The 13,589-nt window shown below is 45.1% G+C and overlaps 1 protein-coding gene across 1 annotated transcript in view; it reads right to left on the bottom strand.

Moving 5' to 3' along the window:
* The window catches only part of LAMC2 (laminin subunit gamma 2), a 44,200-nt gene that overhangs the window by 12,045 nt on the left and 18,566 nt on the right, over positions 1-13,589 (bottom strand). Inside the window, exons 7-16 of the mRNA XM_081012061.1 lie at positions 13,072-13,261; positions 11,874-11,983; positions 10,888-11,109; positions 9,127-9,297; positions 7,466-7,669; positions 6,525-6,661; positions 5,329-5,485; positions 3,534-3,739; positions 3,054-3,133; positions 2,160-2,297 (exon numbers count right to left, since the gene is read on the bottom strand). Coding sequence (XP_080868187.1) covers positions 2,160-2,297; positions 3,054-3,133; positions 3,534-3,739; positions 5,329-5,485; positions 6,525-6,661; positions 7,466-7,669; positions 9,127-9,297; positions 10,888-11,109; positions 11,874-11,983; positions 13,072-13,261 — 1,615 coding nt within the window. The remainder of the gene's footprint in view (positions 1-2,159; positions 2,298-3,053; positions 3,134-3,533; positions 3,740-5,328; positions 5,486-6,524; positions 6,662-7,465; positions 7,670-9,126; positions 9,298-10,887; positions 11,110-11,873; positions 11,984-13,071; positions 13,262-13,589) is intronic.

Below are 13,589 nucleotides of genomic sequence, written 5' to 3'. Positions count from 1 at the left end.
AATAGCAAGTGTTACTATAATTATATATTATTATGAAAAGTATAGTAAATGAAATGATATGTTATTATAATAAAAATAAGGGACGTGTTTTAACATCAGTCTTAAACACCCGGTTTTCTGTGACATGAATTATTCAGTTGACTTGATCAGATCTAGTTTGTTAGTTTTTGCCAACTCTGAAAATTTCCATCACATTTTCTTGGAGTTTTTTTTCCTGGGAAAGGAGGGTTCTAATACCCTGCTATATTCAGCTTAACAGCATATAAAAGGTTGATAACGAACACAGTACCCTTAGTTCACACAAAATAACCAGTAATATGTCCCATGGGGAGCTCATAATCATGCCTCATGGTCATATTCTTTCTATAAAAGCCTGTCCATAACATTCCCTCACATTTCAGCATCTGTAAGAAGCAGAAATCTGGGCAGGGCACAGCATATATGGAAAGAGCAAACTTGAGTCCCAATTAAAGCTGGGCTCCCCAGAAGCTTCACCATTATAGTTTCACCAACCACACTACAGAACTTTCTCCCATAAAAGTCAATCGCTGCCATTTACTCTGACAGAGAAAAAGGCCAATGCTGAGCCTGGGAATCAGTCAAGATGAAGGGAAAACCTCTTCTCACCTAGCCACTTTTCACCAGATCCAGGTGTGTGGGGGCAAGGAGGGGCTTGGGCAAGCTGCCTCCAAAAGCAGCCCCTCATCTGTTGCTACCCCTGCCCATTCACCTGCCCTCTCTATCCTGGTTCCTGCCCCTCACACTTATCACTGTTTTCTCACTCAGAGGAGGTGAACAGGAAGTGAAAGCAGCCTATGAATGTTTTCATAAATTACATGAAAAAAATAGGTTCCCAGGGCTTCGCTTGGCTTAGTGTAGATTAAAATCCCACTGGCAATTAGAATGCTCTCCACAGACTTATTAACTGAACAGATATCAAGAAGTAATGAATTATTAGGAACCATTTAAGGGAGGCGGGAAGTCAAGTTACAAATCAGGGAGACGAGCCTAAGGGTGTAAAGATGTATAACTGAAAATGTTTGTTTTTTATTTTTATTTTGCTTTTTATGTTTTGCTTTTTTCCTCTTTTCTCTAGTTTTCTTTTGAATATGCAATATGTATATGTATTTGTAATATGGAATATGTAATCAAAATAAAATATATGCATAAAAAAAGAAGTGAAAGCAACCAAGCAGAGGTGATGCCCTCCAGAGGGCACCAGTTTGGGGAAGACTGCTTGGGAGTTGGGCATGGGCTCAGCAGATGTGCAGTGATAGGCATCCTTCATGCTGAACCTGCCTGACACCTGGTAGCTCAATCATCATGAAGAGAGGCCTCCCTCAGAGGGATGCCATCTGTCTCTGTGTCAGGGGTGGGGAACATGTGGCCTTGCAGACGTTGCCAGGCTCCAACTCCCATCTGCAATCTTGTGGGCCTTTATTTTAAGACATGCATCCTGGTAGTAAACATATTTTGCACCTTGTGATGAACATTATTGTGGTAAGCAGCTCTGAATTTGGAATTGCATTACATCTGCATCACACGCACCAAACAGGATTTGGAGCCCCTGTTAACTAACCTCTTGCTCCCTTGTCTCCAATGTTTTCTTTGTTTCGCCTATTCTTTTCACGTAAGTGCTTTTCTTAATCTACTAAGCATTTTTCCTGTTGGGATTCCCCTTTTGGATCTTAATCAAGCCGGGAATTGGGGACTTTCCAAGCTTGTCATTTAAATCCTCTTGTCCCTTATATGTTACTGACAACAATGGTCAATTTATGGTAAGAATTGCACCCCAGTCAGAGAACAATGGACTAGGAAATGCTTAAGCCCTCATCAATACTGTCACTTAATGTCAGCAGTACACTTCCTGTACCATTATTAATTCTCCATTAACTTTCACCCTCAATCCAGATTTTCTCATGCGCTCCTTTTTGGAGAACCACGGAGAATTAAAAGAGGTACAGGAAGCTTATTATCCATATTAAATGACCTGGTTTTTCCTTATCCCAGGAACAGCTCCAGTCCTATTTCAGAATGCTTTTAGCAATCATAATAATAATATCATGAAATAATGATGATGGGACGTGAAGTCAACCGAGAAGAGAAAGGGAACATTCCCTGCACTGAAAAAGCATTCAAAGCAGCACAGTTGGACATACCTTTTGTGGAGCCCTGGCACAGAGTTCACCAGGATGTCTCCTCCACTCGCAGATGACTGCAGCAATCCCAGTGCCTGCTCTGAGGCTTCTGCCGCTGCCCTGGCTGCTAGCTCAATAGTATCTGCCAGCTGCATGTGCCTAGAAGGCAAAAAGAGAACATCTGGGAAAGGGGGGAGAGGATGATTCACAGCCAGCACCCCACCTTGTCTCTAACCTAAGTAACATGATACAGCATTATAGTTAGCTACTTGGAGACGTTTTTATAGCCTGCTCAATCCCAGGAGCAGGGTTGCAAGGGCTTGGATCCCAAGACCCACAAGCAGAGTTGTGTGTGTGAAATCAGCTTCCCAAATCCTCTTCACAACTGCAGCTACCTATGTTTCCTACTATGTAAACGACAGGAAGCTTTGGCTTTGCACACTCCCTCTTCCCTCCCCTTCTTCTCTTTCATGCTTGCACGCTTTTGCTTCCAGTCTTAAACAAACCACCATTTCCTGTGACACATAACCTGGGAAACTGTAGTTTGTTTTCTTATGTCTGAAACAGGCTCATGTCCTATGTGTGCTGTGGTCATAGAAATTGGCAGTTGCTGATTAACATATGTTAAAACAATGACACTTCCATCAGAAAGTCAAGGTCTGGCATTCAAGAGCCATCACCAGTGGGAATGAACTAGCAGCTACAAGGACCCTAAAACTACCTTCACAGGAGACCCCTGGAAATTGGAGTACTTTCCTTGTCTAAAGGCAAGGCAAGTTAGTAACCATATCTGCACTTCGCTGTTATAAAATTACTGCTCCTTTTTAAAAATGTTAGGTGTTGATATTTTCAACACAAAGCCCAGTGACAGAAAGTATGTTAGGAGCAGCCTAGTGAAGATTATTATCAACTCACCTGTTTGCCAACTTCATGGCTTCTTGTGCCAGGATTAGAAATTGGTTTGACCCTCCAGGGAGGTCTAAAGATGGAATAATCTGCATGGGGGAGGGAGAAATATCAATGTGTGCTTCCAAGAAGCAGAGGATCCTATGCTGTGTTCCACAGCTCAGCATAATTACACTATAATTACACTATAGCCCATGGGTTCTTAGGCTTTCCACCCTCAGGGCCCACCAGAGAGCTAAAAGCCTCTCAGCTCCACCAGTCACAAAACAGTGCATCTCAAAGTGTTTTTACTCATTCTCTGTAATTTCTTCTCTCTGTCTCCAAACCCTTGGCATTGGGCAGGCCAGAGCAGCACTGGTAGGAATTCAAAAGGGGTATGCAGCGTGTCCCATAGACATATGAGACATTGCACCACACACCCTTTGCTAGGCATTTCACTAGCAAATGACAATAATGCACAAGGCAGTATTTCAGAACGCAGATACTTGCCATGCTTCCCATCTTTGCCTTGCTCTGCTCCAAATCCAAGCGAGCTCTTGCAACAAGCTTCCTGGCATTTTCTGCCTGGCTCTGGTACTGACCACCCAAAGACAGCAACCTGTTGGCAGTCTCCGTGATCTCCTCCAACCGGGTCCGGTAGGTGGACTCTTGAACTTTCATCTTGGACAGGCGGCTCCCCAAGGACCTGTCAGAAGCTTGGACATGAAGAAAGGATAACGTTTGACATTAGGCTGGAGAATGCAACATAAATGGGTGCATGGTTGGTGGTGGACAAACAGAGAAGCAATTCATACAATCTGGGGGAGATCCCCACTGAGAAGAGGAGAGTTCCTCTGAATATTCTCAGTTCTGCCACACTAGGTAGTCAGAAGCAGGGGAGAGAATGGACACAGACATGGAAAACTGCTTAACGCTATGACATGAATCATGAATTGAGGGGAAAGACCAAGGCTGCGTACATATGGCTAGCTTACGATGCAGCAAAGTAGCCTGCTCCCGGCTACACTGCAACACACACGAGCCAGTCACTGTAGGCATCAGTATGGCTGGATGTGTTTTCAAGCTGCTGTCTGCCTATACCACTGGGCAGAGAGGGGCATATACGGTATGTCTTTACAAGGCTAACATTTTTAAATTGGATCAAGGTTTTGGGGGGAGGGGATGCATTAAAATGCTGTATTTCTCAATAAACTACAGGCGGGTGTGGATTGTGACTAACATATGTACATGCCTTCACAAACAAGAAGAGGGGGTGCCCTGGCTGCAGAGTCCGTGGGGGGGGGGGGACACGGCTCAGTGGCATAGCATGTGCTCTGAATGCAGGAGGTCTCTGGTTGAAAGCCTAGCACCACCAATTTAAAGGGCTGGGGAATACACACATTCACAAAACCATCACATTTTAGAACACTTTTATACCACTGGCAGTCCTCCTTTTTCTGCCTTCTAAAAGAATTAAGTCCCAGGAGATAGAAAAATAAGGCTTTCATATATTGTGTGTTCAAGAGGGTTGTGTGTTAACATTTTGCTTTTAAGACTTTTTCTAGACACAGTGGTACCTCAGGTTACAAACACTTCGGATTACAGACTCCGCTAACCCAGAAGTAGTACCTCGGGTTAAGAACTTTGCCCCAGGATGAGAACAGAAATTGTGCGGTGGCGGCGCAGCAGCAGTGGGAGGCCCCATTAGTGGTACCTCAGGTTAAGAACGGTTTCAGGTTAAGAATGGACCTCCGGAACGAATTAAGTTCGTAACCAGAGGTACCACTGTACAGATGTTTTTGTGTGTGGACATGATTGAACCAAAATTAAGCATTGTCAAATCCCATTGATTCAAATGGGGGGAAATAAACATTTAAACCTCTGTGGCTGCACTCAGCCACTTTTCTCACTGAGTTCTCTTATAATTGCATCAGATCCTCCAAGTGTCCCTATTTTCCAGGGCCGTCCCTGATTTAGAGAAGCCGTTCCAGTTTCCGATTTGATCCTGGAATGTCCCACTTTTCCTTAGGATGTTCCTATTTTCACTGGAGAAATGTTGGAGGGTATGGAGTTATCCCACGGCCAAGGCGACTGAAGGCAGCCCTGTATAGGGAAGTTTTTTAATGTTTAATGTTTTATTATATTTTTATATATGTTGGAAGCTGCCCAGACTGGGCAACCCAGTAAGATATGTGGGGTATAAATAGTAAAATTCTCATTATGGAATGGGACGTTCCTATTTTCATCAGAGGAAAGTTGGAGGGTATGTCACATTCCAAAGGGATCTCGAAAGACTTCAAGTTACCTTGTAAGCTCTGGGCCTCCCTCAGGACTTGCTGGAGCATCTCCTCTGCCTCTCTCATTTTCCTCTCCAGCTCTGCGTTATCTCTTGACTCTCCACCAGTAAGAACCTGAGAGACCAGCACTTCAAGGCCCTGCAGTTGCTGGAGGTACTGGTCTACCTGGAAACAAGGTAGGAGAACTCTGTGAGCGAGGAACGGAAAGACATGAATACAAGGCATGCAAAGACTTGGCCAGCAGCTCCAGAGTCTTCAGAAATATGCAGTCTGGAAGATTCAAAACAGGTGCCTAAGAAGCTTCCAGTTCTAAATAATTAATATTTTAATGTTATCAGGTTATAATAATGATAATTTAAAAGAAGGTACTACCTAGATGTTGTCTTAAATATTTTTTATTGCATTTGTGCTCAGCTGTTCCTCCAAAGGGTTGAAATAATTTACATGCAATTCCTAGGAGAATCCCATCCAAGACGTTTACTGGGACAGACCTGCTTGTTTGCTGGCTGGCTGGCTTATTTATATATTTATATTTATGTTTGACCAAACTGCGGGAGGCATTGGAAGACAGGAGTGTCTGGCATGCTCTGGTCCATGGGGTCATGAAGAGTCGGACACGACTAAACAATAACAAATTTATATTTATATTTATTGATTAAATTAATTTATATACCACTCTATACCCAGAGGTCTCAGGGCGTTTAGCATTTGTGCTTTCAGACCATTCTCCAGGAAGAAAATAGAATGAGCTTTATTTATTTATTTAACCTTTTTGAGATTCATTAGTTCCAGTAAAACATGTCACGATTCATTGCAGATGCCCTCAATTAATCAGGCAGCAGATTACACTGTTTGCAAGGCCCCCATTTTAAAAGTTATTTTCACTAATTATGCAGTTTTATGCACACTTTCCCTAATGCATATTTTTGGTTGGAAAACTGCATTGAGAAATTCGGAGCAGTGTGAATTTCAAAGCATAGCTTTGTTTTGGTTTGCATATTGTTTTGGAATTAGATAGGCTTACACTAAAATGTGAAGCAAACTCAATTTCTGCCCCATCTCCGTTGGGAGGTTTTGCATTAACAATCCTAGTTGTTCTGCACCCAAATAACAAAGCAGAGAGCAGGGTGCTGGGTGGGGACATTTCATACACAATTGATAGCTATAGTCTTTGGTAACGAAAGTCCAAGAGGGAAAAGCCAACCTGAGTCTTCACTTGGTTGTAGCAGGCTGGACAACGGGTGTGTTCGCAGCTCCGCCCTTCGAACCCTGGCTTGCAAATGCAGCTCCCATCACTGTGGCACCGTGATGGCTCAGAACTCGCAGAATTGCAATTGCAAGCTGCGTAGAGGAAGAAAAAGCATAAGGTCAGGAGCGGATAAACATAATGTATCTCAAAATGCATATTATCTCTCATATTTTCAAACATTAATTTGAAAAGTGTGGGATCAAGTCAGAGGGTGGGATTCACCTAACAAGGCCACATGCTACAACCTCCCAATAGAATTAGTAGTTTCTGTGTCTTGCCCTAACACACAGAGTGTTTGACTGACTTGCCAACAGATGCAGGAACTTCAACCATCTAGAGCAGGAGTTGGAAACCTCCAGATGTTGCTGTACTCCAGTTCCCATCAGGAGTCAGTCAATGATCAGAAATGATGAGAGTTGGATTCTAACTGCATCTGAAAGATCACATTCTCCGCATCCCTGATCAGCACTGGATTTAGGGCAGTGCATATGGTTCCCATGCACAGGGTGCTGAGCTGAGGTGGCACAAAACTAGGAAGATTAATAATTGAGAGGATCCATTTTGGGGCGCCCAATTTTGATCTCACACAGGGCACCATATTAAGAGAGATTACAAAGTCTGTCCCTGCCCTGATCTAAAGGCAGCTCCGCAGGTCACAGCTTTGTTAGAGAGTTACATTACCCACCCAGGTAAGGCATTTGGATGTGACAGTAGGAGTGATTTGTGTGAGCCGTTTTATCCCTGGAAGGGAAAGGTTTGTAAGCAGCTCTTTGACTCCCCTGATTGTTCCAAACCCAGTTTGGTTCAAATTCTTATAAAATCATTTGGGTGTGCATTGCTGGTAACAATGATGCCCTTGAAGCCAGCATTGACTTGCATGAGATGATGATGTATACCTCGGCATTTCTCTGCTGGGTTGATGGATAAAGGATTTCCAAAGAATCCGTCCTTGCACTTGCACTCTCCTGTCAAGTGGTTGCAAATCCCAGAAGCATTTGGGTCAACACTGCTACACTGGCATGGTTGGCAGGGACGTGCCTGGCCGTTCTGACCCAAGGGGTCGCCAAAATAGCCATTGGTACAAAGCTCACAGTGAGAGCCTGAGAAGAAAGGGAAGAAGGAAGGACAAGCAAATGATGCCTTGAACAAGCAATGCATGAACTGCCTCTGAACACGATGCTGGCAATCCTGAGCACAGGGTGCCTACAGTCCTGCTCCACCCCTAATTCCCACAATCCACTTATGAACTGTCCACAAAAATTGTTGCAAGTACCACAAATGGCACCGGGGGGGGGGGGGGAGAGGTTTCTCCTGGTTTAGTTGTGCTATAATGTGAGAGTGGCCCTCCAGACAGCTATGATGCAGTGACATTAAGCACCACATAACAACTGATAAAGTTGAATAATGTGTGGATGCTCCAGTACAAAGCTTCCTCGTGTGTACTTTTATTGCATCCATGTGATGCCACATTCAAAAATGCACCAGTCTGGAGGAGCCCTAACTCTCTGGGCCTGACTTCTGACTTTATCCCTTGACTACAGTTCCCTGGTGCAAATCCTGGTTCATCTTCAGTCTAGCTGCCTAGAGCTCAGGCCCACTGACAATGACTAAATTTGATGAGAATCAGGAGGTAGGGAATGTGGATTTCATTATGGTCCTTCTCTTTCCCTGCCTGAGTCAAGGTCTGCCTGTGTTGGTGCCATGAGTTCACATGGCTAACGTGCCTACATGCAAAAGCATTCCTTCCACACTGAAAAACAGATGTCAGGGCAAATGTCATAATCTAGTCTTCTCCCTTCAATGCTAGTTTTATATGTGAATGGATAGTATATGGGTGCATTCCCACCCCCATTTTGGCAAAAACCCTTCCCTCTGTTCTCCATTATTTTTCTTTATTGCAGTGCATTTAATCATGATCCCCTACATCAGGCTTCCTCAACCTCGGCCCTCCAGATGTTTTGAGACTACAATTCCCAGCATCCCTGACCACTGGTCCTGCTAGCTAGGGATCATGGGAGGTGTAGGCCAAAAACATCTGGAGGGCCGAGGTTGAGGAAGTCTGCCCTACATGTTCTCTGAAACAGTACAGCACAGGCACAGCGAGGACCTGGGCCGAGAAATCCAAGTCTCCACAGAATATTGAAAAAGTGGTGGTGGGAAGTACAATTTGAAGGAAAGAAGTGGTGGGTGGTGGGGTAAAGGAAGCTTAACGATTATCCCGCACATGGCTCTTCCCCTGCAATCTCAGCACCCAGCTGAACGCTTTTCTTCAAGCATGCAGCTGGGAATCCCGATGGGGAGGGGCTGGGTGGACAAGGGGAGTGCAGAAAAGAGTTAAATGCCCCTCCCCCACATCCCATCTTACCCCTGCATATTTTTGCACGAGTGGCGGAGATTCAGGTTCACAAATCTGTGTCTGTCACGAACGTCTAGCCCTGGGACACACAGTGCACACAACACAGCTTTTGCTATGCTCCTGTCCTTCCTTAGGGAAAGAAAAGCTGGGCTCAGAAAGAAGAACATGCAGTCTGGTTAACCATCTGAATATGGGCTTTACCTCCGGCTCCTGGAAGGCAATAACTGCAGATGACTTCCTGTGTCCCTGGCAGCACCGAACAGCCTTGGCCACCTTGGCACGGGCATGGCTGGCAGCTCTGTGGGCTCCAGGGGAAGCTGTAAAAACCAGTTGGGCAGGTGGCACTGCTTTCATCTCCAGAATAGCATTCTCCTGGATGGAGGCAGAAAGAGAAAAGAGCTGATTAGAGTGGAGCTTTACAATATATGTTTCACATTGCCTGAGGCTCTTTGCACACCTTGCCTTAGACCCCTGAGAGTCCTGGCTTTAAGGTTTGTTTCATTTGCATAGATAAATGTTTGAAAATATGACAGTAAAGTAAAGATTCTGTGCGGAAAAGGGGAACATTAAAGTAGAAGTTGGTGTGCAAGATCTGTCAATTTCAATTCCCCAAGTTCCTCATTCCTCCAACCTTAAATTCAGTTCTTTGCATTATGCCCTATAGACATTACAGCAAGAGCAGGGAATATTTGTGTGTGAGAGAGAGCTCATCCCACAGCAGTTCAATAATGGATAAAGGCCCCGGGGGACACACACACACAATTATGGGGGATGAGGGCTCATCATGAAATCACTGGACAATCGCCAATCATTGGACAGCCTTATGAGGAATGGTTGAAGGAGCTGGGTATGTTTAGCTTGGAAAAGAGGAGACTGGGAGGAGATATGAGAGCCATCTTCAGATATTTCAAGGGCTCTCACATGGAAGATGGAGCAGGCTTGTTTTCCCCTACTCTGGAAGGTAGGACTTGAACCCATGGCTTCAAGTTACAAGACAGGAGATTCTGACTAAACACCAGGAAGAGCTTTCTGGCAGTAAGAGCTGTTCAGCAGTGGAATGGTCTCCCTTGGATGGTTGTGGACTCTCCTTCCTTGGAGGTGTCTAAGCAGAGGTTGGATGGCCATCTGTCAGGGATGCATTAGCCGAGTTTCCTACATTGCAGGGGTTGGACTAGATGACCCCTGAGACCCCTCCCAACTGTACAATTCTATGATTTGTCAGTATGGGAGCTATTGAAATAAATGGGCTGCTGGTTTCAATGGGTCTCAGTGTGATTAACACTGAGATGACCCACTGCATCCAATCTGGGCCAGGCAGTGATAGAGAGGCAGAGACCTGTATCTCTGGGGCCCTCCTCCTGTGGCGGTGGGCCTTTAGACATTTCAGCAGCAGCACGCGATGTAACCCTGGGAAAGCATTTCCCACGCTGTGTTGCTCCAGTGCCTGAAGGTTACCTCCATCCCAACAAATATCAACCCAAATCCCCTCCAGGACTATGTCTGCTGAGATTTTACCAGGAACTCTCAATGCAGAGTCAACTTCAAGACACGATGGACTGAATTTCCTTTCTGAAATCTTTAGAAGTCAACTGAGATTCTCAGGACTCAGAGGGTTTTCTCGTACACCATCCTGGTGGGGATCCGACCTATGCAACACAATCCACCACACACCTCCCCATGTGCACACGAGTTAGCAACAACATGGGCACTACGTACATCCTGAATGACTGCAGGCATATCCACATGCGTCATCCCAGCAAAACATTACTTTGTACATGAAGTGGGAGCTTCTCATGCCCATTCTTCCATCACATGAACAAGATCCCTAGCTGGATCACCGTGTAAAATGGCCCTAAGTGAGCTACTTGGTTTTTATATTAGAGACCTGCTTATTGCCCAAACAAATTAATAAACACTCTGTCTGTCCACAATAATAGGCTCTTTGACTGCGGTTGATCCTACCAGTATCTGCGTCACAGATTCCTCCTCCCTGGCAGTTGCAGAGCACACAGTTGCTGAGAGCACCGAGTCTAGCAGGATCCTCTCTCTTGTACCCTGGGGCACATTTCTCACAGAACTGCCCCTGGTAGCCAACTGGACAGACACATTGCTCCACCCAGGATGCTGGAGTGCCAGAGGTTGGCTGTGCCGAATCCAAAAGGACATTACTGAGGTACCCTGTGCCTGAGCAAAAAGAAAAAAGGAAGAACATTGTAGTGAATATCCCCAAGAACACAACATAATAAAATACCACATATCCCAGTATCTCAGCTGGATCATGTCTAAATCAGAACAGAGCTGACAATAGGGAGCGGATGTGGGGCACATCTACGCTACCATGGTACATTTGTTTTATATCAATTTATCCATCAGTGCTTCCTGAAAAGCATCCTGGGAACTGTAGTTTGCTGACGGTCTTGGAATCAGATATTCTATTGTTCCCCCTCCCTTTGCAGTTGTGGAGGAAGGGGGGGTGGAGGGTGCGGTCCACCCTGGGTGTCATCACTGAGGGGGGTTGACAAAATGAGTTTAAAATAAAAAATTAAAAAATGGGCTCATGGAACTTTTTAGGAGTGACGTGGTGGCTTAGGTGCCTGCAGGTTCCACGCTGCCTGAAATGGCAGCATGGGACTTGCCTCTGCCTACTGCCTCTCCCTCTGCCGCCCTACAGCTGAGGGGGAGGCGGCGGAGAGGCTCCAAGCGCAGGAGAAGCTTGCCCCCCCCACGTGTGGATTGCCCCCCCCCCTGGCTGCAGGACAGCCCCCCGCACCAGGCACCTGAGCGGCTACCTTTGATCCTTCACAGAAATGCAATTTACCTGCAGAGAGGAAACAACTATAAAGTAGGGTTTATAAGAGAAGACAGAAACAGTAAAGTAATAAATAATCAGGAGAAATGTATATGACCCATTCTTTAGCCCAGATTTCACTATCCTACGCCCAACTCACTGTCTCCATAAGTGGCTCTGATCCGAAGAGCTGTCAGGTTCCCAATTAACTGGCGATACTCTTTGCCACTCAGCCTCGGGCTCCAGTTGCTGCTTGGGTGCTCATCCAACCTGAGTGTAGGAGGTGATGAAAGACACGAGAAGTTATATGAGCAGTCTCTGCATCACCATACTTGTGTACAAAATGCAACTAGGAGTGAATTTTAGACCCATGGAAGATTGCAGCACACGGCTGTTGAACTGCTGATCACAGGGAAAGGCCAGAACTGCAAATCAGATGGAAAACAAGAACACTCTGTGACCAAGGAAGCACAGAATGTGGAAAGGAGCATAAAATTCAGTTTACTCCAAGATTCAGTGAAATCAAAAACAAATACAAAATTCAGCATTTAGGTCTTCACAAACAGTGCTTTCTTCAGTAATCCTAGGGTGCAACTTGCGTTTCCTTAATGATATTTTTTACCATCAGAACATGTTGCAACGTGAGCAACAATGGCTGGAATTCAACATCACACTCTTCCAATCCTGTCTGCGCAAGTATTCCAGTTTGCCAGACAGAAGAATGTTGTTCTGGGGGTTCTCCTGACCACCCCTTGAGCTAATTTCAGGGGATGCAGGGGGCACAAGGGGGAGAAGCACTGTTGTGCAAGCAAGAGTCCTTGTGCAAGGCTTCCTCTGAGAGGGCTCATTAGCATTAGAATCCATCGCAATAAAAGTGATTAAAGACAACTTAAGTTAAAAAGAAATAAAGTGGCCTTATGGACCAGGAATTGATGTAGGCAACTTCTCTGATTCAGGTAGCTTAAATGGGCTTTGCTGATGTTATTTTCATGACTTGAAGGACAGCAACTAGATCCTCCTGGGTAAGCAATAGCCAAAGCCAGCAGTTTTCAAACTTTCCATCTTCTTGGAACACTTTCTGTGCTGACAACTTGCTGCCCATCGAAGAGGATTCTGGGACGTGTACAAGGTACACATTCAGTTCATGTCAGACACTGGTTAGGAATTGAGGGCCTCAACTCTACTTTGTGTGAACTGAGAGCATGATCTAAGGATGCATGTGCAAATCTCCAGAAGTTGCACGTTGCAGATTGGTAGCAGAGGGCAAGCTACTTTTGAGGAAAACTTGTCTATCATTGCTTTGAGTTGCACTGGAGTGTTTGACATATGAGTGTTCTCTTAAGTCCTAAGCATTTTACCTGAATGTATAGGTCCTGCTGGCTTTACAAGGCAACATCCTTCCATTAGGCATGAGTGGGGCAGTGATTCTTAAACCAGCTCCTTCCAGTATTACATCATGCTGTGAAGGGTGACGTCCAGGTCGGTTCACACGATAATCAAAAGACAGCTTCTGGCCGTAACTCAGTTGATGGTTCCCAAGAAACCTGGCTACAAAATACACACAAAAGAAACACAAGGTCAAAATGTGGCATTTGCAAGTAAAATGCAAATGTGACCTGCACCACTGTAGACCTTGATTTGACAGGACCAGCCTTCGGTATAACAGGAAGGAGAATTTCAAAGGACCCCATCAATACCTATGACCTAAATCCCATTGATATCAGCCTGCTTGAACATGAAGACTAACAATGGAATGCTTCAAAATTTGCTCTCAACTAAGGTCATTGTGGATGACACAAGTGAAAGGGCCTTTTCTATGGTGGCCCCACAGCTCTGGAACTCATTCTCATCTGACTACCAGAAGGCTAACACACTC

Source organism: Podarcis pityusensis, assembly GCF_964106645.2.
Source record: "Podarcis pityusensis genome assembly, chromosome: 6".
Lineage (NCBI taxonomy): Eukaryota > Metazoa > Chordata > Lepidosauria > Squamata > Lacertidae > Podarcis > Podarcis pityusensis.
Note: the sequence above shows the minus strand (reverse complement) of the source record. Positions and strands in the feature narration are given on the sequence as shown.